At 42.2% G+C, this 26,421-nt stretch overlaps 1 protein-coding gene across 3 annotated transcripts in view; it reads left to right on the top strand.

Annotated features, from left to right (window-relative positions):
• GFRA2 (GDNF family receptor alpha 2) overlaps positions 1 to 26,421 on the top strand; it is a 152,364-nt gene that overhangs the window by 53,344 nt on the left and 72,599 nt on the right. For all 3 annotated transcript variants that reach the window (XM_006884810.1, XM_006884808.1, XM_006884809.1), the window contains one exon: positions 14,253 to 14,607. In XM_006884810.1, the coding sequence (XP_006884872.1) occupies positions 14,253 to 14,607 (355 nt within the window). The remainder of the gene's footprint in view (positions 1 to 14,252; positions 14,608 to 26,421) is intronic.

Raw genomic sequence — 26,421 nt, 5'->3', positions numbered from 1 at the left:
AGCCTGGTTTAACCCTCTCTAGGATGAATCTGTTTGTTTTCTTGGCAGTCCATGGTACATTCAATACTCTTCTCCAGCACCACAGCTCAAAGGCATCGATTATTCTGTCCTCCCTAGTCATTGTCCAACTCTCTGATGCATAACAAGTGATTGCAAAGACTATGGCCTGTATCAGGTGCACCTTAGTCTCCAGAGAGACACCGTTGCTCTTGAGTACTTTAGAGAGGTCCCATAGAGTATAGCTTTAAATTAATTCCTAGTATGCCTTCTTTCCAACCACAGAACTCCAATTTGTATTCCTTTGTTATTCTGGCAGATATGAACTGTCTTAGCTTCTGTTTGTCTGGGAATGCTGGAAATATTTTCTCCCCCTCCTTTTTAAATTTTAATGAGGGGTCACAAAGAGATTGAGTTTTGTTCATTCATACACAGTTTTACACTCTCTCCCTCTGTCAATTCCTTTTGTAATGCTTGTCCTGTTCTATGCTATTAATTGTCATACATACCATTTTGAATTGTCTATTCCTTTCAGATTATCCTTCCTTTTACCAATTCCAGTGCAGTTGTCCATTATATTTCCATTTTTCCCCACTTCCCCACCAAACCTATTATTACAACAGTGGGTTTGTGCAGTATTTGTCCTTTTCTGACTGAGTTATTTCACTTAGCTAATGCCTTCCAGACTCATCCATGTTGTGTAGTATCTTACAAGTTAGTTGATTTTTAAATGCTGCATAATATTCCATTGTGTGAATGTACTCTAGTTTCTTTATCCATTCAGTTGTTGATGTGCACTTTTATTGTGCCCATCTCTTTAAGATTGTGAATAGTTCTGTTTGTGTTGCAGCTCTGATTCCGGTGTGTTAGCTGGATCGAATGATGTTTCTATTTCCAATTTTTTTTTAGGAAATGCCAGATTACCTTCCATAGTGGTCGTACCATTTTACACTCCCCCAAGCGTGTATGAAAGTTCCGATCTCTACATATCTTCTCCAGCATTTGTTGTTTGCTGTCATTTTGTTGCTGGGGTGAGATGATATCTCATTGTTACCTTGATTAATGTTTCTCTAAGGGCTAGTGATCTTGAGCATTTTTTTTTCTTCTTCATGTATTTGTTGGCTAGTTGACCACTTTCTTTGCTAAAACTTCTCTTCGCCTCTTCTGCATATGTTGCTTGTCTATGTCTTGTTGATGTGCTGGGGTGTTTGATAAATTTTAGTTATGAGTCCCTTATCAGATATATCATTGCCAAATCATTTTTACCAAGTTTACAGGCTTCCATTTTACTCTACTGGAGAAATTTTTTGTTGCATATAAGGATTTGATTTTTAGTAGTTTCCATACATTTATTTTATCTTTTCCTGGTTATAGGATTTTAGTTATGCTTGAAAGTCTATTCATGTTCTAGATTAGGCCTTTTTTTGGAGTTGTTCCTAATTTTTCCTCTGATAAACTTTGTTATTTTTTGTTTTACCCCTCAGTCCCTAATCCACCTTGAATTAATTTTTGTGTATGATGTGAGGTGCAGATCTTGCTTCAATTTTTTGTACATTATTTTCCAATTTTGCCAGCACCATTTTAAGAAGCTGTCATTTTAATTGATTTTATCTCCTTATCAAAGATCAGTTGATCATAGGTTATTGTGTTTGGTAGGTGCCATCAAATCTTATGACTTAGTGGCCCTGTGAACAATAGATCTGAACTCTGCCCTATCCTGTGCCATTCTCATAATTTGTGATCCACTTGAGTCCATTGCTACAATCATTGTCAGTATATCTGGTTGAAGGTTGCAAAATGAGAGGATTCTACATAAGTCTGACCTCTAACCCCTTCATAAAGGGGAACTGTCCCCTTTAATAATATCTATAGTGGCAAATAGGTAGCTGCTTGGTCAAACACTCCACCCCACATGCTCGTACACCTCTTTCTACCAATTATTAAAGTCCAATATTCGTTACTGACTCACAGACTTTACTTACAGTTGTGGTACTGAGGGTGGGGTTTATTAGAGAAGTAAGTTTGAGAGTTGGGGAGGCAAAGAATATGACCGAATGCAAGTCCAGATTTAGACTAGAAATTCAAAGGTACAATTCCTCAATTAGTTCAGGTTCTGGTTTCAGATCAGGATTCAGCTTTTCCTTCTATCCTCTGGCAAAAATAGCAAAACCTTTAAATGTGGCCTTTATCTTTGGGCTCCTCTTCTTATACCTTGCCACAGTTTCTCCACAGCAATGTCACAGTCTGCCCACCACCATCATCAAGGTCTTGCTCTCAACACGGTCTCCCTCACTAAGGTCTAGCTCCAGTCTTCCTCAAGTCTTGCTGCTCAGTGTTGGAAGCACTCTTTCACTTATGCTAGTCTCACAGCTTTTGTTGATTTACGGGGTCATATGTCTGCAGACAAGGTAACTGGAGACCAGAGGGGGCTAACATAATGGCTAGAAAAGCCAACTTTTTGAGATTTTTAATAAATTTTTTATGATTTAGTTTATCTCAGAAATGTTCTATACTTTTCACTGTAGATGTATTTTAAGCTAATGCCCCAAGGAGTTTCTTCTCTTTCATTGGCCCTTTCTAAGCAGGTCTTCCACCAAGGAATAGATTTCCTAGCAACATACCTAAAGTATGTGAGACGAAGCTTTGTTATCCTTGACTCCAAGAAGAATTCTGGCTGCACATTCTCCAGGACACATCCATTTATTTTCTTGGCAGTCCATTGAATATTCAGTACCCTTCTCTAATATTGCAGCCCAAAAGCATCAATTTTTCTTTTGTTATCTTTTTTCACTGTTCAGTTCTTTCAGATCATAGCAAGTGAATGAAAAGACCATGGCTTGAATTAGGTGAACCTTAGTCTTCAAATTGACATCATTGCTCCTCTGAAAACTTGCTGGAGGGTCATCTGTGAGTCTGTGCTGACTCAGTGGTACACAACACCATCAGCACAATGTTGCCTTCTGATTGCCAATATTTCTGTGGAAAATTTGGCACTTAATTTGTACAGTCCTTTGTATATGACTCTTCACTTCTGTCTCACTATTTTCAGGATACTCTCTTTACCTTTAATTTTTGAAAGTTTAACAATGATGTGCCTTGGTGTAGGTTTTTTACATTTATCCTGTTGGTGTTCCTTGAATTTCCTGTGTTTGTAGATCCATATTATTCATTAAATTGGGGATATATTCTGTAGGTTATAAATATTCTGCCCGCCCTTCCTTCTTTCCTCCCTTCCTCCCACCCTTTCTTCCCTTCCTTGCTTTCTTTCCTTTCTTCTGGTTTATTTACAAAGCTTATATACATTGTTTTTTCACACCGCATTTTTACCATTTGTTTCACTCACCCTCTCTCTACCCATCATACTGTGTGACTCTATGATTAACCACACTCACCCCTTGCCCATTCTCACCCCCCTGCTCCCCCCCTTGGATCCTCATACTCATTCTAAAATAATGGTCTTATGATAGAAGGAAAATTGATGCCTTTGAGCTGTGGTGTTGGAGAAGAGTATTGAATATACCATGGTTTGCTAAGAGAACGAACAGGTTTGTCCTGGAGAGGGTGAAGTCAGGCTGCTCCTTGGAACAAGATTTCTGAAGCTTCATCTGATATACTTTGGACAAGTTGCAAGGAGGGACCAGTCCATGGAGAGGGACGTCACGCTTGGGACAGTGCAGGAGAGGAAGACTCTTGATGAGATGGATTGATGCAGGGACTGGGTTAATGGGAGTAGGTGTGTCAGAGACAATAAGATTGGCACAGGATAGAGCAGGGTTTAGGGCTATTGTACATAGGGTCACTATGAGTCGCAGGTGAGTCGACAACACATAACAACAACAACATGCAGTAATTGGCCTTATGGGACTGAATTAATTCACTTAGCATCATACTCTCCAGTCCCTCCCAAGTTAGGTAGCAACTTACAAAATTATTACTCTTGCATGCTGTATAATATTGCATTGTGTGAATGTACCATAATTTCTCAATCCATTCATTTGTGGTTGTTTCCATGTTCTTGTGATGGTGAATAATGCTGCTATGAACATTGGTGTAGAAGTCTCTGGGGTTCCTCAGTTCTTATTTTCTTGGGGTATATTCCAAACAGTGGAATAGCTGGGTCATACAGGATTTCTGTGTTTAGCTTTTTGAGGAAATGCCAAACTGTCTTCCAGAGTGGTTGTACCACTTTACAATACCATCAACAATGTATAAAAGTTTCTATCTCTCCACATCCTCTCCAACATTTATTACTTGCTGTCCTGTTAAACATTGGCACTGTTACTGGAGTAATATGGTATCTCATTGTGGTTTTGATTTGAATCTCTCTTATTGCCAGTGATTTTGATCATTTCTTCATGTGTCTGTTGGCCATCTGAATATCTTCCTCTGGGAAAATTCTTTCCATGTATTTTGCCCATTTTGTAACTGGATTACCGATTTTTTTCTTCTGGAGACCCAGAAGTATTCTGCAAACTTTTGTTACCAGGCCCTAGTCTGAGATGGTATTGTCAAATGTTTTTTTCCCCAGTCAGTAGGGTTTCTTTTCACTCTGTTGGAAAACATTTTTGATGAGCACAGGGATTTAATTTTTAGAAGGTCCCATTCATCAGTTTTATTCTTGGCAGATTCAGCATTTCTGGCCATGTTTGGCTGTCTATACCATAATCTGGAAGACAACTGCTTGGCCAACTGACTATTCCCATTCCAAAAAAAGGTGACCCAACAGAGCTGTTTAGGAAATGGATGCCACTCCTGTTTCCAAACCTGTCATAGAATGTCTGTCCACCCTTCCAAACATGATATCCTTTGGGCACGTGACTAGGAGAGAGTGGTCTTTGGAAAAGGATATCATGTTTGGAAGGGTGGACAGACAGTGCAGGAGAGGGAGACCTCAGATGAGATGGATTGATAATAGTAACTGGGGAAATGGGGGTTGGACTGTAGTGAGACTGGCTTAGGATAGGGAAGGGTTGAGAGCTGTTGTACATAGGGTTGCTATGCATCAAAGGCGATTCAACTAATAACATTCTATGACAGGTTTGGAAACAGGAGTGGCATCCATTTCCTAAACAGCTCGTCTCCAGAAATTCCATGAACTTTGATAAATGTCAATGGTTGTAGAGAAGCTTCAGGCCTTTTGTTCATAGGGTCACTATGAGTCATGCTTGACTTAAAGGCAATCAACAGCAACAGTAACAACAAGATGTCTAAGCTTGATCCTAATTAGTTTCTCATAAACTTTATGCTTTTATGCTTTACTACCAGGCCTCTGATCCACCTTGAGTTGATTTTTCTGTGTGGTATGAGATGTGGACCCTGTTTCTTGAATATATTTTTTTTAATAGTGTTCCACTCTGCACATCATTATTTTGTCATCCTTAGATGACACAGTGACTGTGGCAGTGGGGTCAAGGGCATCAGAGATGGTGAGATTGGGTAAAGATAGGGCAAGATTCAGAGTTTTTGTTCACAGGGTTGACTTGGATGGCACATAACAGCAACCACAGGTACACTTTTATCTCTTTGTTATGTTAATTTTCATGAGCCGTTGTTTCTATGTTCTTTGTTTTGTGTGATTTTTTGTTGTTGTCGGAGAATTTTAGAAGGTGTTTGTTCACTTTCTCATTTTCTCTTTATTTGATGTTTTTGTTTGCATGACTTTTTACAAGAAATTCTTAGGTGAGCAAAGTCGTCAGTCTTTTTCTACTATTTCTTCTTCACCTCTGTGTTAATTCCATCTCTCTTTTTGGTTTAATTTTGATTTGAAAATTTCAGATCTCATTTTACAACTTCCAATTTCTCCCAAATAAACCGAAAAAACATGCTGTAGTAAGACTGTTCACCAGTGGACACCACTATTCAAGTGGGTCTCAGTTCCCTCTCACCAGCTGTTACTCACTGCCCTTCTCATGTCATGTGTTTGGTTGGAAAACCCCCAGCCAGTAATTCCCCCTTGGGGTTGAGTGTTAGCCTCTGATTTTGCCCAGCGTTTCCTTCTCTGCTCTGCATGGGCTACTTACATCTGAACTGGTAGTCAGGGATGCACAGGCTGACTTTCCTCTAATTCAGGAGAAGAATGGACTGGCTCTCTCCGTGAGATCTCTTGTTGGTTTAAGAGCCTCAGTGGTCTAGTGGGAGTTATGGTTGTAAGTCTCCACTTAAGTGATCTCCTTACCCCACTGTAGAGAACTTTCTGGAGGAGTTTATATTAGTTCAACAATTGATAGTTACCTATTGGGTTAGGGATAGTTACTCACTGAATGGATCCCCTGGGAGATTTGCTTTGTTGTTATAAGAGCACATTGTGTGTAGTTTATTGAACATGAATATAGCTGCCACTCGAGATCCTGGCTTCATAGCACACAGTAACCTTGGTCAGCATTCTTCAGCCAATGGGGAACAAATAGCCTCAAATTTATTCCCATGGAGATCTGAGTTGTTGCTTTCAGAGGCTTGGATCTATGTGGTACACCAAGAATCAGGTAGTGTTGACTATAGGAACACAAAGTAGTTTACGGGCCTTCTACAGTAGTCTGCAACATTATGGCAACAAACAGTTTGCCAGGGTCGGCAGTGTCGTGCTCTGGTTAGATCCCGGTGGAGGTCCATCTTGTTATCTAAGTCTCCCTGCTACATTGCTGGCTGTGATTGCAGCCTCCACTCAAGTCTCCTGCTTTCTGATATAGAGCATCCTCAGTCAGCAGTGCTCAGTACCATCTAGCAATGGGGCAGACTTTTTCATTGCCATTAAGTTGAAGCTGAACCAGAGCTGACACTCCAGGGGGTTTTCAGAGGCAGTCAATTGCATGGGAGGAGACTGCCCATCTTTCTCCCGTAGAGCCCCTGATGGATTCGAACTACCTGCTCTTGAGTTGGCAGTGCAGTTCCTCACTTACTAGATCACCAAGGAGGTCAGCCCTGTCGGTTTCAGAGGCCTGAGCTATGTGCTTACTATGAATGAGGATTTCATTGTATGGATGATCTGTAGAAAATTGCAGTAAATTCACAACCAACAGTGTCTGGGTGGGAGAGGTACTGCCATATTCCATAATAGACCTCTGGAGGGATCTTCCTTGTTGATTTTGGGGCAGAAATTTGGGGTCTATCTTCTTGTATAGTCTAGGAGTTGTAGTGTTTAGTGGATTAGGTTGTTTTTCTGAGGATACTTTCCCAGGTCCCAGCAGCCAGTGGACCAGATAGTTTGGGGAAAGGCATGCATGGTGAGAGAAACAGTTTTGTATTGTATGCAACTCTTTATAAATTTGTTAACTCTTACCTGTTTACAGTGGCCAGCTGCTTTCTTCTGCTTCTGCTTCAAAGTCCTTCAAACTAATTTTCTTGTTGTATTTCTTGTATTTGTGAAGGGGGGTTGGAAAGATGGTTTGTTTATGCCGCCATCTTCCCAGAATGCCCCTGAATTTCTTGAGTTATTTTTTTCTAGGAAATTTACCAAGTTTTGTCCCAGGGGTTTACATTTACCACCCCCAGCAAAAGCTTTCACTATTCAACCTCCAAATGGAAGCAAGTGAGGCTATAATTACCCGGCAGTAGATCAGAAACATGCTGAGAGGAGCGGGAACAGAGCACCTGGGGAACCTAAAAGCAGCCACAGGCCTAAATTAGCTGCTGTTCTCGTTTGCAGTTGTTGCCCTGCTCCTCTCTAGAGTCCTTCTCCAGCAGTCTTTCTTTTCCACCTTGGCCCCAAGCTGCTTCTCCTTCTTTCCCGCCAACCAGCCGGCCAGACAGGTGTGCTGAATGTGAAAAAAACAATGTGGTTGGCTGGGAGAACCCTTCCCACAGAGGCATTCTCCCTAGAATAGCCTTTGGGTTGACACGCATCTTTAGGCACTTGCCTGTGCTGATACAATGGTTGGGTAGCAGTTGAGGAAATTGCTTTGGAGGCCAAACGCCCTAATGTAGTGAGAGGGCCCTGCATTTGTCTAACCCTTGTTTAGCTCCCAGTGTCATCTCTGGACATTCTCTCTTTCAGTCACCCACTCCAGCTGCCTTGAATTGCTCAGTTCCTCCCAGCCATTGCCTCTGATGTTCCCTTTGCCAGGACTCCTTTTTCTGCTTGCTTTGCTTCCTCTTATTCATTCTTTAGATTTCAACAGAGGTGCCATTTCCCCCGATACATGCACAGTGCCTTCCTGTGGGCTCCTCCAGGACCTCCTCAACAGTGAATGTCACTACCTGCTGCTTTTGTGTGCCCAACTATATCTCATTTAGATAGGACTCTGCTGTCTGAGGAAGTGGCTGGCACATCCTAAAAATAAAACCCGGAAGCCAACTGCTGTAAAGTTGTTTCAAGTTTGTGGTGACCCCTATGAGTAGAACTGTATCACATAGAGATCTCAGTGGCTGAGTTTTTCAGAAGTAGATCATTTGCCCAGGTACCTCTGGGTAATAAGACTTTTTGTTCACAGCCAAGTGTTTTAACTGTTGGCACCACCCAGGCAGATAATGTTGTTAGCTGCCATCAGTTCTCCCTTCCACTGACTCAAGATGACCCCATGTGTTACAGAATAGAACTAACTTTTTCCACAGGGCTTTCTTGTCTGGAATCTTACGGAAGCAGATATGTAGGTCTTTCTCCTACAGGCACGATAATAGTCGTTGATGTTGTTAGGTACTAACAAATTGACTACAACACACAGAGACCCTGTGTACAACAGATAGAAACCTTACCCTGTCTGGTGCCATCTTCACAATCTCTGTCCTGCTCAAGCTCATCTATTGCTGCAGTTACTCCATCAGGCTGTCTTACTGAGGGTCTTCCTCACTTTTGCTCAGTAAAGTTGTCAGTTGAATAGTTAAGAAAACAAATCCCAGTCTACATCCCTTTATTGTCTTAATGTCTCTTTGCTTCTTTAGAACAACAAAAATGGACAGAATTTCTCTCTTTCTGTCTATATATGGTTGTTGTTGGCCAGGCAAGATGTTGGAGTGGGTCTTGATTCGTTATTCTTTGACTTCCACGTCAGGGCTGTGCCCCACATTGATGCTTCATTATATAATAAATATAGGAACACAAAAAAAACCTGTATGAGGCAGAAATCTGTTAGAGAAGGAAAACTAGAATATTTTCCACCAATGAAGAGAGAAAAGGCAGAAAGTTTTAAGACCTAGAGGAACAAGACACTTGCATCGAGTTCCAGCTTTCACTGTATCTAGTCTTATACTGATCAAGATTACCTCTCAATATCAGTTTGCCTCCTTAATAATAGGAACTAGCATTTATGGAACACTTGTTATAAACTCTACACTGTTCTAAGTGCATGTATTCCTTCATTCATCAAATAATTAGTGAGTACCTATCCTGTGACTTAGTGGCACCTAACAGAAAAAAGTCCCACAGAAACACCAAAACACCACAAACCCACAACCTTGTGCTGGATTTTGTGCTGGGTGTTGTGGATACAGCAGTGAGTACAACAGACAAAGCTCTTCCCCTCATAGAGCTTATATTTGCTAACATATTTAAGTTAATATCCATTACGGCAAAGGAGACTGAGTATGTGGAGGAAAAGGACTTGGGAATAAATAAAGGAAAAGAAGAGAGGGAGTTGTTATTGCATATGAGGGGATCAGGAGGGATTCACAGACAAGGTGACAGTGGAGCAGAGACCAGAGGAAAGAAGCAAGTGAGGGATAGGGGGGCCTTCTGGTCAGAGGGAGCAAAACTCGAAGGTCGGGCCTTGTTCTGGTTGTTTCAGGATGAGCAGGGACACCAGTGTGGCTGAAATGGAGCGAGCCAGTGGAAATGTAGGAGCAAAGTTCTGAAAGGCAGAGGGGGTGAGATCGTACAGAGCAACACTGGCTAATACAAATACAATATACACCACATACATAATTTTAAAATTTTCAGCAGTCATACTAACAAAGGAAAAAAGAAACAAGAGAAATAATTTTGATTGTACATTAGCTTAACCCAGCATAGTCCAAATAGTGTCACTTCAGCTTGGAATCATAGTTAAGAAATAGTTAACTAGATCTTTCACTTTCTTTTTCTTACTAAGTGTAAAAAAATCTGGTGTGGACTTTAAAAATATGTTGGGACTCTCATTTCATACTAGTCATGTTCAAGTTCAGTGGCCACAAGAACCAGCTGCTACTGTCATAGGTGGTGCAGATATAGAGACTTGCGGGCCATGCTAAGGACTTCTGTGTGAGATTAGGCAACCCTTGGAAGATTTGGAGCCCAGGAATGATCACTCTGCCTTTGATGTCAGAAGGTCCACTCCAGCTGCTATTTGATGTTGTGGGGCAGGGGAAGGGTGTGGGAGCAGAGTTAATAATAATTATGATGATTTAGGTGAGCAATAATGGCATCTTGGACCAAGGTAGGAGCAATGTTGATGGGGAGTAGTAGCTAGATTTTGGTTAAAATTTGAAGGTAGACTATCTAAGCTTCTTTGACACGATAAGTGAAGGGATGAGGAGTCAATGAACCACCACTTTGATTTTGGCCTAAACAACTAATAAGATGAAGGAAAGACCGTGACTGGGGTAGAGGACAGACTTAGAAGGGTGGTAGAGTTTGGTTTGGAATACGCTAATTTTGAGGGGCAGGTGTTAATATTTTAGATAGAATTGTTGGGTGGGTAGTTGAATAGATGCATGAGGAGTGGAGGAGAGAAAGGCCCAATCTGGAAACTTAGTGTGGGAGCCAATAGCATGGTGATGATGTTTAAGGCTGTACGACAGATGAGACCCGTGGGGTCTGGTTACTGAGAGAGAAGACGACTGAGCCCTCATGCCCTCCAGTGTTGGGAAGTTGGAGAGAGCAAAGCAGGCTCAGAAGGACAGCCATGGAGGCAGCAGGAAGAGCAAACAAGTGGAAATCAGCTGAGGAAAGTAGCTGAGGGCTGATGAGATGGTTTACTGTCCCAGATGCTGCTGCTGAGCTGAGTAAGATGAGGCCTGAAAGCTCTTGGCTTGATAAAAGGTTTTCTATGGATAAATTAAAACCACATCCACTGCCATGTAGTGAGATTGTGCTATGGAGGTGCTCCAATAGCTTCTGATGCTGTAGCTCTTAATAGGAGGCAATGACTACTTTTCTCCCACTGAATGGCTGGTAGATTAGAACTGCTGGTATTTTGGTTGGCAGCCCAACATGTAACCCTCTACCACCAGGGCTCCAGACAGAAGTTGAGTTGAGAGGATGAGAAGCAAGTAATAAGACTGGACTAGGGAGTTCTGGTGGCCTAGTGGCAAGAAGCTGCGCTGCTATGCCGAAGGTTTGTGGTTCAAATCTACCAGATGCTCTGCTGGAGAAGGAGGGGCAGTCTTCTACTGTGCCAGTCAGATCTGATTCGATGATACACAACAAGAAAAAAAAAAGAAGAAAACAGAACTGATAACTCAATAGAAGAGTCTTCTTTCAAAGTGTATCAGGTATGATGAGGGTGGCACAGGATAGGATAGGATTCAGGTATGCTCACTGGGTCACTATGAGTCATACTTGACTCAATGACACCTAATAATAACAACAACTTTAAAGGGGAGCAGAAAAATAAGGTATCATGTTGGGGAAGTATGATTACAAGGGAGTTCTTGTTTGATCCTCCCCCCACCCTGTTGTTATGTACCTCTGAATCGGATCCAACTGGCACAGGTGGAAATTGCCCCTCCTTCTATAGGGGAGCATCTGGTGGATTCGAACCACATGCCTTTGGGACTGCAGTGCAGCTTCTTTGCACTATACCACAAGAGCTCCCTTTTGATTTTTTGATTCTTTTTTTTTTAAATGATGAACAATGCAGTAGCCTATAAGATTGATCTAGTAGATAGAAAAAACTATGATGTGAATGAAAGAAGAGGATTATGAACTATTTCACTCAATCTCATAATCCTATAAGGGAGGCATGATGAATTTTATGAGCAAAGAACCTGAGAAATATTTCAGCAAGTTTCAACAAGTTCTCTCAGATCCCACAGCTAATTAGTAGGAGGCTCAAAACTGAAACCAAACAGTTCCATTGTAGAAGGCCCAGCCTTAATCATTCTGTGCACTGCCCCTTGGTTTCCTGGTTAGACTTGTGAGCTCTTTGAGAGTCAAATGTCCTCTTATATGTTTATATCCAATATAACACCTCCTAGAGGGCTGAGCAGAGGTGGGCTTGTTGCTGTTGTTCATTGCTGCTGAGTCTAAATCAACACAGCTGACCCTCCAAAGGATTTTCAGATGATATAAATGACATTGGAGGAGACTGCCCATTTTTCTCCTGTGGAGCAGCTGGCGTATTTGAACCGTGTGTCTTTGGGCTGGTAGCTCAACTCCTTACCAGCTAGGCCATCAGAGCTCCCTTAATAATAAGTGATCAGTGGATTAGGAACTGTTTGCCACATATACTCAGTTACTTGGCAGATGCCCCCAAATGGCTGCACCACTGCTGAGCGAGTTGAGCTTTTATTAGATTTGTTTTTCTAGTTTCTTGTCTTAATGAATAACTCTGGAGCAAACAGACCCTTCCCCTTACTGTTTTTAGCCATACTTCTAGAACTAGAGATAGATGAAGTATGTAATAATTTTCCTTTAGACTAAGCACTGTGTGACACTAATATTTTTCATCAGCATATGTGTGTGTAATTTTTAACCTAATAATATATCTGGGGGTTGTTTGGGTAGTTATGAAGGATATGAAATAGTGACTTTCCTCTCCTCAGTGGAATCTCTGTAGGTCTAGTCTGATGCTTCTGAACCTATACAGTGCTATTTCTCCCAGTCTGTAAGTTTTCCCCTGCTAATCAACAAACATTATTATCTTTTTTGTCTATTACTGAGTCAGTTTTTTAGACTTAGTGAAGTCTCTCAGTGAACACCAATTTTGAGGGGCTTTTCTTCTGGGTACCTAATCCTAACACTTGGGCTACCTGGTGGGAGTGACTCTGTGGCCTCTCCGTGCCACCATTCACAGAGGTTATTGTGAGGTGCTGTCGAATTATCCCTGACTTATAGTGAGAGACCCTGTGTATAAAAGGTCGAAGACACATTGCTTGATTCTGCACTCTCCTTAACATCTGCACTGTGCTTAAACCCACTGTTGCCGTCACTGTCTTGTCTTTTATCTTGAGAATCTTCCCACATGGAGGAGTAGTCAGTAAATAATGAAAAATCTTTGTTGGGTGGATGGGAAATGGATAAAGAGCTACAGCCATTGGTGGTCCTAGCTTTTAAGCTGATGGCTCTCCTTGCTACACTGTAGTGCTGTTCTGGGCTCGAGGTGATGGCTCAGGTCTGCTATTGGTGTTTTGGGTGACCTTTGGAAAGCGATTTGCCCACCTCTGGACAGAGTTTCCTTGTCTGCAAGATAACTCTCATTCTCATTGCAGTTGATTTGGAACTAATGCATAGCTGGCCCTCAAGAGGATTTCTGGGGTTGTAAATCACACAGGAGGAGATTGCCCATATTCCCCCCCCCCCATGAAGCTGCTATGGGTTGGGGGGCTGTCCTGGTGCTGTTCCCATCCATCCCTTGCCAGAACTTCTCATGAGGGCTGTGCAGGCTGAATCCCTCTCTCTCCCTTCTGCCTGTCACCAGGATGGCCAAGAGGTACACTAAAGGTGGGCATTGGCTGATGATGGTTCCAGTGCCGTGTGCTCCCTCTCAGAAAAGCTGAGCGGTGGAGATAGCTGTCACTGAAGGAACATGATTCCTGGGACTCCTGCTTGTTTAGTGACCAAAGGCAGGACCACAAAATTCAAAGGCCACGGAAGGGCCCCCGGACTCCCAGCCTCCTAGTTGGTTGGTTGGTTGGGGGCTGTTAGAATCTTGGCTGGGCCTCAGCCTTGCTGGAGTACTGCTGGGACTCCTCGTCCAGCATTTCCTTGTCAGTGTTCTTACACAGGGGCAGTAGCCACAGAGGGCACTTTTGGTGGCCTCAAAGGTGTAAATAAGATGGCTTTGATGCCGTTTGGCAAATTATATGCTGGGGCCAGGGATGCTCAAGACCCCATAATTAAGAGTTGGCTCACCCTCAGTGCCAGTGGGGCCCTCTTTGGAGAAGAGAGACATGACAATCTGCTTCTATAAAGATTTCCAGCCTTAAACCCCCTATGGGGTAGTTCTACTCAGTCCCCTAGAGTTTCTAGGAGTGAAAATTTGCCTTGACAGCATCTGAGGGTGTGTGTGTTTAGAACAAGGCCAAAGACTGTGCCTGAAAATGTGACGCTCGCCAGCATGTGGGCGGCTGTGTTCTCCCTTGTGTCTGTGCAGGCCTTTGAACTGCTCTCTTCTTTCCTCTTCCAGGGACAGGGGCAGACCCAGTGGTCAGCGCCAAGAGCAACCACTGCCTGGATGCTGCCAAGGCCTGCAACCTGAATGACAACTGCAAGAAGCTGCGCTCCTCCTACATCTCCATCTGCAACCGCGAGATCTCCGCCACGGAGCGCTGCAACCGCCGCAAGTGCCACAAAGCCCTGCGCCAGTTCTTTGACCGGGTGCCCAGCGAGTACACCTACCGCATGCTCTTCTGCTCCTGCCAAGACCAGGCGTGTGCCGAGCGCCGCCGGCAGACCATCTTGCCCAGCTGCTCCTACGAGGACAAAGAGAAGCCCAACTGCCTGGACCTTCGTAGCATGTGCAGGACTGACCACCTGTGCCGGTAAGAGCCCCTCCTCCCCCTCCAGCCACCATCAGTAGGCGGGGGCACTTGGTGTGTGAATAGTGTCTTCTTACATCTCAGCGTTCCTGATGGTTCAGTAGCTTGTGATCTTGACCAAAGCCAAACGAGTGTCAAAAAAAGTTAAAACTAACTTGGTTATGTACAAACCATATTGTCTGTTCTTTTAACAGATCCATCCATCCATCCATCTATCCATCCATCCATCCATTGTACATTGATGGTTTGCCTACTGTTGTGATCAGCTTCCTGCTAAGCACTAGGAAAGAAAAAAGATGGAAAACCCAAGCTTTTAATTTAAAATCAAAAGAGCAGTGGAAAAGGGATTTTCAGCCAACTTAGTCCCACTTCTAAAGGAATCCTTAGCTACTATTCCAACAGATGTCATGTGATTGTCATAGAAGGAGCTCATGGAAATCAGAGAGGCACCTCATTCTATAGTGAGAGCTGAGTCAGGCTCCTGTTGGGCTGAAGTGTGGGCTCTGGAAGCCGACAGTCTTGGGTTTTGAGTCCTGACTTAGTAGCTTTTTCATAGAAAAAGAAAAAGAAAAATTTTTGGGTTTTCTATCGTTTAACTTGTCAAATGAGAATAAAATAACTTGCCTCACAGGGTTATTGTGAGGAATACCAGAAAATTCATTGCCTTGTGGTCTGTTCCGACTCATACAAACTCTCTGTTGGGTTTCTGAGGTTGTGAATCTTTACAGGACTGTCTTTCTCTTGCAGAGCAGCTGGTAGATTGAAAACTACTGACCTTTCGGTTAGCAGTCTGATACATTCCAAACTACACAGCCAGGGCTCTTTATTGTGGGTGTCAGATTACACAGAATGTGTCCAAGGTGGAGTGTCTATCAAAGGCTTAATAAATTTAGTCTAAGTATTGGTAATGGTTTTTGTTTTTATTGTTGTTAAGTTTAAAAAAATGTTTTGATTGTGGTTAAGTGTCATCAAGTTGGAACAGACTTATAGCTGACTTTCCAGTGGGTTTTCAGAGGCAGAAATTGTACAAGAGTTTTTATTATAGTGAATTGAATTTAACATTATAATTTTCTTTCCCCCCCTTATATGTAAGTTATTCATTGAGCCCTTAATTTGCGTGATTCTCTGTTCTAGCCCTGAAAATGCTGAGGTGAACATAATAGTTTCTGAATATCATGAAACTGAATACTGCTTTCTTGCCAGCATTGGGTACTGGCATGGACTGAATAGTGCCTGTATAGGCAGAAGAAAATTGGGAAGAAAAAAAAATTCTATTTTAGATAATTGGCCAGTAGAATTGACAAGGCTGAATGGCTTTTAAAAAAGCTCCCTGAAGGCAGGACCACTTCTGTTTTGTTAACTCTGTATCCTAATGCTGCACATGAACAATATAAGATACAGTGGAAACTCTATAAATTTTGGTTGAGTGGAGAAGTTAATGGTGGCCTCCATGTTTCTTAGGTGAATAACTAAGGAGTGATATGGGGGTGGGCAGGTACTGGCCATACTACATTTGAGCAAGCGACTCGACTGCACATAACAACAACATGATATATCTCCAAGGCAAAGTCTGGTGACATTCAGACATGAGGATATGGAGTTCAGTAAAGAGGCTGGAATAGAGACACCTCATTGGTGATTATTAGCTACAAGACTGAATGAAATGATGTATGGTAGATTACTAGGGGCTATGAGTTACTTCCAGCTTATGACAGTCTTATGAATAACAGAAGGAAATGTAGCCGGGGCCTGCACCATCTTCATGATCATTGACATGTCTGAGTCCTTTGTTAAGGTTATTGTACAAGTCACTGAGATTTTCTATCATTTTCATGGACCCTTTCCTTTACCAACCAGAGTATACTTTTCTAGTGATTGCTCTTTTCCAATGAGGTGTCCAAAGTAAGTGAGATGAAGTCTTATAACCCTTCCTTCTGTGGAGCATTCTGGTTGCATTTTTTCTAAGACTGATTTGTTTTTTGGTTGTTCCCCCTCACCCCACTTCATAACCGTCCATCCAGTATTCATTATTCTTAACCAACAGCACAATTTGAATGCATTAATTCTTCTTCTGCCTTCTTTGTTCATTGTTCTGCTTCTGCATAAGTATGAGGTGATTGAAGAGATAATGGCTTGAGTCAGGCACACCTTAGACATTAAAGTACTATTTTTTCTTTTTAGAATTTAACAATATCTATTGTGGAAGATTTGCCCAATGTAATATGTTGTTTGTTTTCCTGACTGGATTTCAAGAGCATTGATTGTTGATCTATATGCAAAGAAATCCTTAACAGTTCCTCTCCTCCAAGATATTATTTATTGGGCCGGTCTTGAAGATTTTAACTTAGTACATATTACTGTAGAAAAGGAAATGAGATGGATTGGCGTAGTGAGAATAGGCTCAAGTGTATCAGAGATAATGAGAATGGCCCAGGTTAGGACCCAGCTCAGATTTGTTTTTCATAGGAGTTATATCTGACTGAGGGCATCTAACAACAGCAACAACATATCACTGTTTAAGAAGGACCAAATATAGTGTGGTCTCTAAGGGCCATGTGACCCAGAATGAGATAAGCGAGTTTAGAAAAGGTGGACTTGGTGGCTTAGAGAATATTCAACGAACCAGAGACATTTTTACTTTCCCCCCAACCTACTTATGGTAGAGGCTCGAACAGAAGAGTTGACTGATAAACTTTAAATCATGGAACCAGACAAAGTGTTTAAAGAAGTGAAAGTATTAGGAAGGACTGAGGAATCTCATGATCAAAGTGTTGATAGTTTCCAGGAGGTATGAGTCAAGATGGAGGGCTTCAGGCTTTGGGATATAAATTTAAACAATAGCCCCTTTGGGACCTGTGAAAAATATGTTTCCTAAATTATTTAACTTTATGAGGTTTGGGGTCATGAGTGGGAAATTCCAGTTGCTCCAGGGTGTGTCTGTGTGAACTCCTTTTCTAGAACCAGGATATTCCTCCAGTTCCACCTCCTCTTAACCCCCATGCCAGTCAACACAGTCAGGTTTAAAGTATGATTCTAGATATGGGAGGAAAAGAATAACAACTGAACCTAGGTCTAGAATGAGTATGGTAGGTGTGTGAGGAGTATTGAAGCATGGTTAAATGTCCTTTAGTGAATATTGCCTGTTACTCAGAGTTGAGGAACCTCTGGGTGAGTTTGAACTGAAAACGTTGCAGTTAGTAGTGGAGTAGTTAACCAATTATACTACACAGGTATGTTGTTGTTGTTATGTGCCATTGAATAGCTTGCAACTCATAGCAACCCTATGTACAAGAGCTCTAGACTCGTTCTATTCTGTGCCATCTAGCCATCTCAAATGCACTGATTCCCACCACTCCAGTCACAGAATCGATCCACCTCATCGAAAGTATAGATCACAATAAATTGTGACTAACATTGAGAAGAATGGGAGTCCCAGAACACTTCCTGTGAAACTCATCTTTAGACCAGAACAGGGCAAGGAGACATTGCATGGTTCAAAATCAAAAAAGGAGTGCATCAGGGATGCATCCTTTCTCCATACCTTTTCAATATTTATGTGGGTCAGATCATTCAGGAGGCTGGACTTTATGAGGAGGAATGTAGTATCAGGATTGAAGAAAAACTCATCAAGAAATTGTGTTAATATAAGACGATACAACCTTGCTTGCTTAAACTGAGGAGGGCCTGAAGCATTTGCTGCAGAAGATCTTTAATGTGGATTGAATCTCAATATCAAGGAAGCAAAATATTCTTACCACAGAGCCAATTGGCAGCATCATGATAAATAGAGAAGAGACTGAGATTGTTGCAATTGGTAGGTTCCACAATCAACACTCTTGGAACTAGCAGTCAGGAAAGAAAAAGATGGGTTGCATTGGGAAAGTCTGCTGTCAGGGACCCCTCTCGAGTTCTGAAGAGCAACAGTGTCAGTCTGGAGACTAAGGTTTTACCTGACACAGGCCGTGGTCTTTGCATTTACTTGCTATGCATTAGAGAGCTGAACTATGACTAAGAATGATAGAAGAATTGATGTGTTTGAGTTGTTGTGCTGGAGGAGTATTGAATATACCATGGACTGCCAAGAGAACAAAAGATCTGTCTTTGAGAGGGTGAAGACGGGTTGCTCCTTGGAAGCAAGGATTTTGAAACTCTGTTTCACGTACTTTGAGTATGTTGCCAGGAAGGACCAATCCTTGGAGAAAGATGGTCATCATGCTTGAAAGGGTAGAGGGTCAGCACAGAAGAGGAACAGATGTGATGAATTGATACAGTGATTGGAGTAATGGGGACAGGTCTTTTGGAGTCAGTGAGACTGGCTCAGGACAGGGCAGGGTTCAGAGCTATTGTTATAGGGTTGTTATGAGTCACAGTTGACTTGACAACACATAACAACAACAAAAACGACAGAATTGAGTTTTGGGATAGGTTGAGAGATGTGGGGCAAACAGAGATGACAGGTGGTCAGTGGAGGTGGTTGCTGTAGTGGCCTCAGTCTTTTGCCCTTGCTCAGCTCCTGGTTTTCCAAATAGTTACAGATTGGTCAGTTTAGGTGTCTTTGGCTCTTCCTTTGATGGAAGATGTTTAACAATTTAGTTTCCAGGGCTTCATTCTGTTGTAAGGTTCCTATTCTTTTGAAGCAACTCCCCCCCTCTACCTACTTCTCTTGCTCTCATCTTTTTTCTACTTGAGATTATACTACTGGAAAGATGAACTCTGCTATAAGAAGAAATGACCAGAGAGGACTGTTGGGGTAGACTGTATGGGATGGTGTGTTTAAACGGCCTTTTCCCTGCTCAGCCTCTTCCATGGAGCAGCTTGGAAGGAGAGTGTCTTTCCACACTTTTGCAGAACAACTTTTCGACCTGTGTACTTTTTTCCCAGCATACACAGTGGAGCTCTGGTGGCACTGAGCCCTCACTGTCGTACCCGGAGGCTGACAGCCGGCTTGGTGGGGGGCCATCTGGAGAGTAGAAGCCTATGCTCTGGGAAGTGGCTCTGTTCCTTTCATCTCCAGGCCCAGCATCCTCCTTGCCAGTTGGCCGGGGTGTGTGTGTCAAAGCCGCAGACTTTTCTTTGGGAGCATCCAATGGTGTAGTGTTTGGATCAGGAACTGGAGACCCCTCCAAACCTTCCTTTCTTGGATACTTTATTGAATGAAATTGGTCTTGATAATGGCCATGGAAAAGCCCCTCAGGGTTGACTCTTTGGTGATGATATTCCCAGCCTTGGTGGTCTTGTGCCCAATCCTGACTTAAAACGATCTGCCAGGCCGTTCTGCTAATGCCTGCTTGGAGAGTTGGCTCAGCTGTGTCCAGGCTTCTTGGTGAGTAAAATCTTAGCCCAGGATTCTTGGGGCGGGGTGGGGGGGGGAGGTGGCATAGCTTTATCAGAACTCACCTAACATGGCACTGCATTGAAACAATTCCATTGATTTGTTCTGAGGCACTCCTAGAGGCAGGCCTAATATATCACTCATGTGATATTTAACAAACTCCCATTTTGCTGTCTTATTAAATATCATTAATGATAAAAGTGTTTGAGGCTTTCTTTGATCTGGGGTTTGCAGAAATTTTCGATTAAACATGGATGCTCCCTTGCTGAGGCCTGGGGGTTATTGGAAGCCCTCCAGAATCCTTCATCTACCCTTTGGACCTGGGTCAGTTTGGCTTTTGTGACTGAGGCACTCACTCAGTGGTTAGAATCTTCCTTCTCTACTCATAAACCAACTGGTTTTGAAGTTGTATCCCCACGACCAAACTCTGCCTCCAGCTTTTTGTTCTGGTTCATATCCCATGAGACCTAGACTTAAGCTAATGAAGGATCTAGGGAAGACCAAGAGAGGTTTTTCCTTTCAGTGGTTTCCTTTACAGAGTCTGGTAATCCCGGAGAACTGCTCAGAAGGAAGCCATGGAATTTGACCAAGTTCACTCACCTCAATGCCCCAATGGGCCATGACCTACTTTTTTCTTTTCCTTTAAAGAACAATCTCTTAGTTTCCACCTTCTCAGGCTATACGAATTGCAATGAGTGTCTAAAAATTTTCCCCCCTTTTCTAGTGGTTTTCTGAATATTGTGGGAAGGATGATTATCTTGTCCTGTTATCTGAGTCCCTTCAAGGCTTCGTTTGGAAGAGGCCCACTGAAATGACTTGCTTCTCTGGGTTTGCCAAGAGTGTATAAATAGCTTCTTGCTCGCCCCATGCCATAGACTGGGCTGTAATTTAACCTCTGGGTTCTGAGAGTGGACATAAATAGATCCCAGCTTGGGGCTACCCTGAAAATCTGGGCTCCTGAGTGCTGTGGGTACTGTCCATGTCCAGGGGATGGTTAGGAAGGTGAGGTTAGGTGCTGAGGAAGGCAGAAGAGCCTGAGCTCCCCCTCCCTGCAAGGCTGTCCTCAGTGAGTCCCTTGTGTTTGGCTTGGTGAGTGCCCATTCTCTCTATGCTGGCTGAGTGAACAGGTCTGGGTTTTGATTCTTAGCTTCTAGTGGCCGCCCCTCATCTTGCTCCCGATTCTCTCCAGAACACAGTGTATGAAGCTTTTAGCAACTTATCTCTAAATGGTAACAAATGATTGTGTGTGTGTTTGTGGGGAGTAATGGTTTGGAGATGACTGCTAACTTAAAGACTGGTAGTTTGAACTCATTCAGCAGAGTCACGGAGGAAGAGGGCTGGTGATTTACTTCTGATAGGTCACTGCCTGCACGTCCTAGTTTCTAGCTAGGAGTGTAGTTCTCTGCACATTCGGGGTCATTATGAGTCACACTCTACTTGTCAGCAATCAATAGCCGGCTATAGGATTTATAGCTAAGCCTTCACTTCCTTTGAAAAAGAGATTCTTAAAAAATCCTGAAATGATACCCAAACTTTTATGTGTATTTTCTCAAAAGAAACATGATGTTCTCAATAGATTTTCAAAATATTTCTTTAACCTCTTTCTCCCCCAAAGGTTAAGAATCTCTGCCTTGTTTAAATGATTAGCTCAGAGAGCCTGGAGAAGGACTGTGTGATTAATCCTCTTCAGTCAGTAGCAAAGAGGGCTGTATGGACAGAAGGGAGCCCATTCCCGGGCCTGGTGGAACTTCTCGTCCTCATGACACTCACAAGCACATGGATGTGACTCTGTGTTTATTTCCCCTGTAATGGCAAAAGAGCCATATTATAAATGAAGTGATAGTATTTTCACTCAGATTTCCCTGAAATCCTAACGTTTTCCAGCTGCTGCCAAGTTTTTGGTGGCATATCATCCTTGGGCTGTAGACAAAGAAACTTCATAGAGAAGAGCTCAGAATTCAGTAGCTACATCCGTTTCAGAGAAGGCTGTGCTCAGGAATGCCCTGGGGCAAAGCAGTCCCCATGCTCCTGAGTAAAACCTAATGGATAGATTGACATAGTTCCTGGGGGGCAAATTGTTAGTGTGCTTCACTGCTAATAGAAAGGTCAGATGGTTTGACTCTACCAGACACACTTCTTCTTCTTTTTTTAACACTGATTCGTTTACATGCAAAGCTTGTATACATTGTGTTTCACACTGTCCTTCATTCACATTGTGTTTTGTACAATCATTCTCATTCATTATGTTTTATAAAGTCAATCACCATTAAACCATGCCCTTCATTACCCTCTTTCCAGATCCCCACCATGTCTTTCTCATTTCTTTTACCCCCTCCACACACTAAATTATGTGACCCTGTGATTTTACCCCCTGCCCGCCCTTACCCCTCTGTTCCTACCCTGTCACCCCATGGATTCCCATACATGTTTTACTAGCTAACCTTCTGTTTTTTAATAATGGTCCTATGCAGTATTTATCTTTATGAGACTGAGTTAGTTCACTCAGCATAATGTCCCCCCCGCCCCCAGTCTTTCCCAAGTTATGGAGTAAATTTCAAAATCATTGCTGCATAGTATTCCATCATGTGAATGTACCATAATTTCTCAATCTGTTAGATTGTGGTTGGACCTTTGGACTGTTTCTGTGCTCTAGCAATTGTTAATAATGCTGCTATGAACATTGGTGTACAAATCTCTATTTGTATCTCAGTTCTGATTTCCTTAGGATATATTCCTAGGAGTGGACTAGTTGGATCTTATGGAGTTTCTGTGTTCAGCTTTTTAAGGAAATGCCAAACTACCTTCCAGAGTGGTTGTATCATTTTACAATACCACCAACAGTGTAATGCGAGTTCCTATCCCAGACATACTTCTTTTTTTTTTTCCATCAGCTGAGTGTGGATTTTTAAAAAAATTTCTATTATTTTATTTACAAAATACGAATACATTGTTTCCAAGAACAAATTCTCTCAATTTCTCTCATCCCCTCACCCAATAAATTGTACAATTCCATGATTATTCCCCTCCTCCCCCCGACATTGTCATCCCTGTGCTTCCAACCTCTCCTATCTCTCTTGGATCCTAATACTCATTCTAAAATAAAGGTTTTATACAACATTTATCCTTGCGGGACTGAGTTAGTTCACTCAGCATAATGCTCTCCAGCCCCTCCCAAGTTAGGTAATAATTTACAAATCATTGCTCCTGCATGCTACATAGTATTCCATTGTGTGAATGTACCATCATTTCTCAATCAATTCATTTGTGGTTGGACATTTAAGCTGTTTCCCTGCTCTTATGATGGTGAATAATGCTGCTGTGAACATTGATGTACAAATCTCTGTTTGTGCCTCAGTTATCATTTTCTCAGGGTATCTTCCAAATAGTGGAATAGCTGTGTCATATGGAATTTCTATGCTCAGCTTTTTGAGGAAGCGCCAAACTGCCTTCTAGAATGATTATACCATTTTACAATCCCACCAACAATATATGAATTCCTTTCTCGCCATATCCCCTCCAGCATTTATTACTTGCTTCCCTGTTAAACTTTGCCACTGTTACTGGAGTGAGATAGTACCTCATTGTGGTTTTGATTTGTATCTCTCTTATTGCCAGTGATTTGGAGCATTTCTTCATGTGCAAGACCTGCTGATCTGCTTCTGAAAAAGGAGCCATTGAAGACTCTGGAGCACAGTTCTATTCCAGTCTAATATATCGGAAATTTCTTTCTTTCCTCTTAAGAATAGTTGTTGTTCTGTGCTCTTGAGTCAGCACCAACCCATAGGTGACCCTCAAGCAAGATTTTCAGAGGCAGTTAATTGCATGGGATGAGATTGACCATCCTTCTCCCATCGAGCAGCTGGTGGATTCACACTGTGTGCCTTCAAGGTCGCAGCACAGCTTCTTACCACTAGGCCACCAGAACTCCCTCAGTGGAGGGAAAATGTAGGGAGTAGGACCAGAGATCCTAAGCCCCTCTAGACACTCTGTGATCTGCCTCACTATCCACTCTGTAATACATCTTGCCCTTGGGGATCACAGACTTGTTCCTGTTTCTGACTTCAGTAGGGCCTCAGCTCATTCCTCAGCTCTGGGCCAAAGGTGTTCCAATGACTTTCTTGAGTAGCCTGTGACAAGTTAAGACAAGACAGGGCTAAAGCATTAAACATTACTAATGGATCTGGGGAAATAAATAGAGAGAGAAATTTTAACCTAGATATTCTAGCTTACAAAAAGATTTGGCTTCTCCATTTTCCTTCTATGACCAATACAAAGATGTCAGCACTGCCGGATAGAGATTATCACCAACTATTAGCATCCAGGCTGCTCTTCTGGTAATGAAATCCTCAAAACTTACATCTAGAGAGAAAAGACGTACCCCTATCTAGTTAATGTTCCTGTTTGATGAGGACCTGCATGAGGATCCACTTAATCTCTTTGTGGTTGGAAGGACAAATGTCCTCTTTGGGGGAGAGGGTTCATTTATGCACAAGATATCAGAATACAAGCAGGTAAGATTCATTCATACCAGAGGTATACCCTAGAATGGTGTGAGCTTTCTTATTCAGGGGTGAGGCCCAGTTTCAAGTACTCTTGCGTTGCTCCCCTGGAGCTCCTTGATGAATTCTGCCTCTGCTCATTGTTACGGGCTTTCTCTCTTTGCACAGACTGTCAATTTCTCTCTTTTAAAATCAGTGGCCATTGAGTTGACTCTGAGGACAGCCCTGAACTTTGCTCCATAGGATTTTCAATGGCTGATAATTTTCAGAAGTAAATGAGTAGCCCTTTCTTTCGAGACACCACTGGGTGCAATCAGACCTCTGTAAATTTTCAATTAGCAACTGAGATCATTAACCATTTTTACCTTCCAAGGACTCCTTCTCTCCTTACCTCTTGATACTTGACCCTTTGTTAAAAAAGAGTTTATAGTTTAACTATCATTGTTTGTAATCCTTCCTTGACCACTTATTCCACTGATGCTCTGAAAACTTGTCTGTATCCTTCATGTGACATCTAACACATGTTAATATTTTTAATGTTTTCCATCTGGACTTCTAATTTTTATAGAACTACTTATTGTCTTCTTACTCCATGCTAAGGCCCTGCATGAGACACTAATTAGAAACCAAATAATATGGTGGAAATAGTCCATCAGCCTTTGTACTTTGAGTGTGATGCAGCAGATAGAAATAGACAAGCATATAATAGAAATTTTTGAAATGAGTAAGATGCAGAAATAGAGAATAGTAGGGGTTGTTTGGGAGTACTTACATGGATGGGGGTCAGAGAAAAGTTAGTTAAGGAGAGATAACATTTACAGAAGAGTAGGAAGGTGGGGTGCTGGAGCTGAGAGAAAGAACATTTCATGTAGAGGGAATGAGATGTGCAGAAATTTGGAGGAGGGAAAGAATCTGGCATTACCAAGCAGCTGAAAGTCTAGCCTGGCTGGATTATGGTGTGCAAAGGGAGTACAGTGCAGGGTAAGAGGAGAGGAAGGCAGGACCAGGCCACACAGGGCATTGGAGACCATGCCTAGAAGTTTGAGTTTGAGTCTGACTAGAAGGAAGCTTCTGAAGCCAGTTGTAACATTGTTGCAGTCATGTTAGAAAAAGATAGTCATGGAGAATATGGAGAGGAGACAAGGGTTGACTCACAGAGACCAAGGAGAGTATTTTAATATTACTTGTGCAGAGATAATGGCAGCTCTGTCTAGCCATATGAAGAGAGATAAGTGGATACATCTGAGATATTTTGGAGGTGGAAGTGGTACAACTTAAATGGGGATGTGTGAGGGAGGTGTAGAAACTCAAGGGTGATTTATGGTTTCTAGCTTGAGTAATTCAGTAGATGGTAGTACCATTTTTGGATGGTAAAACCACAATGGGGAATAATATTGGGGATACTAGTTGAGGAGTGTGAGTTTTGAGATGCTGAGTTTTATCTGGAATTATGCATCTTAGTGTCATTTGCCTATTTATGGTGTTTAAATCTAGAGAAATGGGTACCTCTCATCTTAAAGAAAAGGTAGGATGAGAGGAGGCACATATAACTTTTCTTGTACTCTTAAAAGTGCCCAGCAAGTGTTTGGTGTTATTATTGTGGTGTCTCAGAAAGCACCTTAAGGAAAAAGATTGTTCACAGCTATACCAAGAAGTAGCATCATGATAGATGGAGAAAAGAGTGATGTTGTCAAGGATTTAATTTTACATGGATCTATATTCAGCACCTATAGAGACAGCAGTCAAGTCAAAAGATGTATTGCATTGGGTAAATCTCTGTCAAGGATCTCTTGAAATTCTAAAGAAAAAGATGTCAGTTTAAAGACAAAGTTACACCTGGTTCAAGTAAAAGTGTTTTCATTTTCTTCATATACATGTAAAAATGGGACAGTGAATCAGGAAAAAAGTTACCAAAAAGTAACTAATGGCTTTGAATTGTGGTGTTGACAGCAAATACAAATATCCTATGTTGTTGTTGTTATGTGC

The sequence above is a fragment of the Elephantulus edwardii genome, unplaced genomic scaffold (assembly GCF_000299155.1).
Source record: "Elephantulus edwardii isolate Elephantulus edwardi_28Jun2011 unplaced genomic scaffold, EleEdw1.0 scaffold00038, whole genome shotgun sequence".
Taxonomy (NCBI): Eukaryota; Metazoa; Chordata; class Mammalia; order Macroscelidea; family Macroscelididae; genus Elephantulus; species Elephantulus edwardii.
This window is presented reverse-complemented; position numbering and strand designations above follow the sequence as displayed.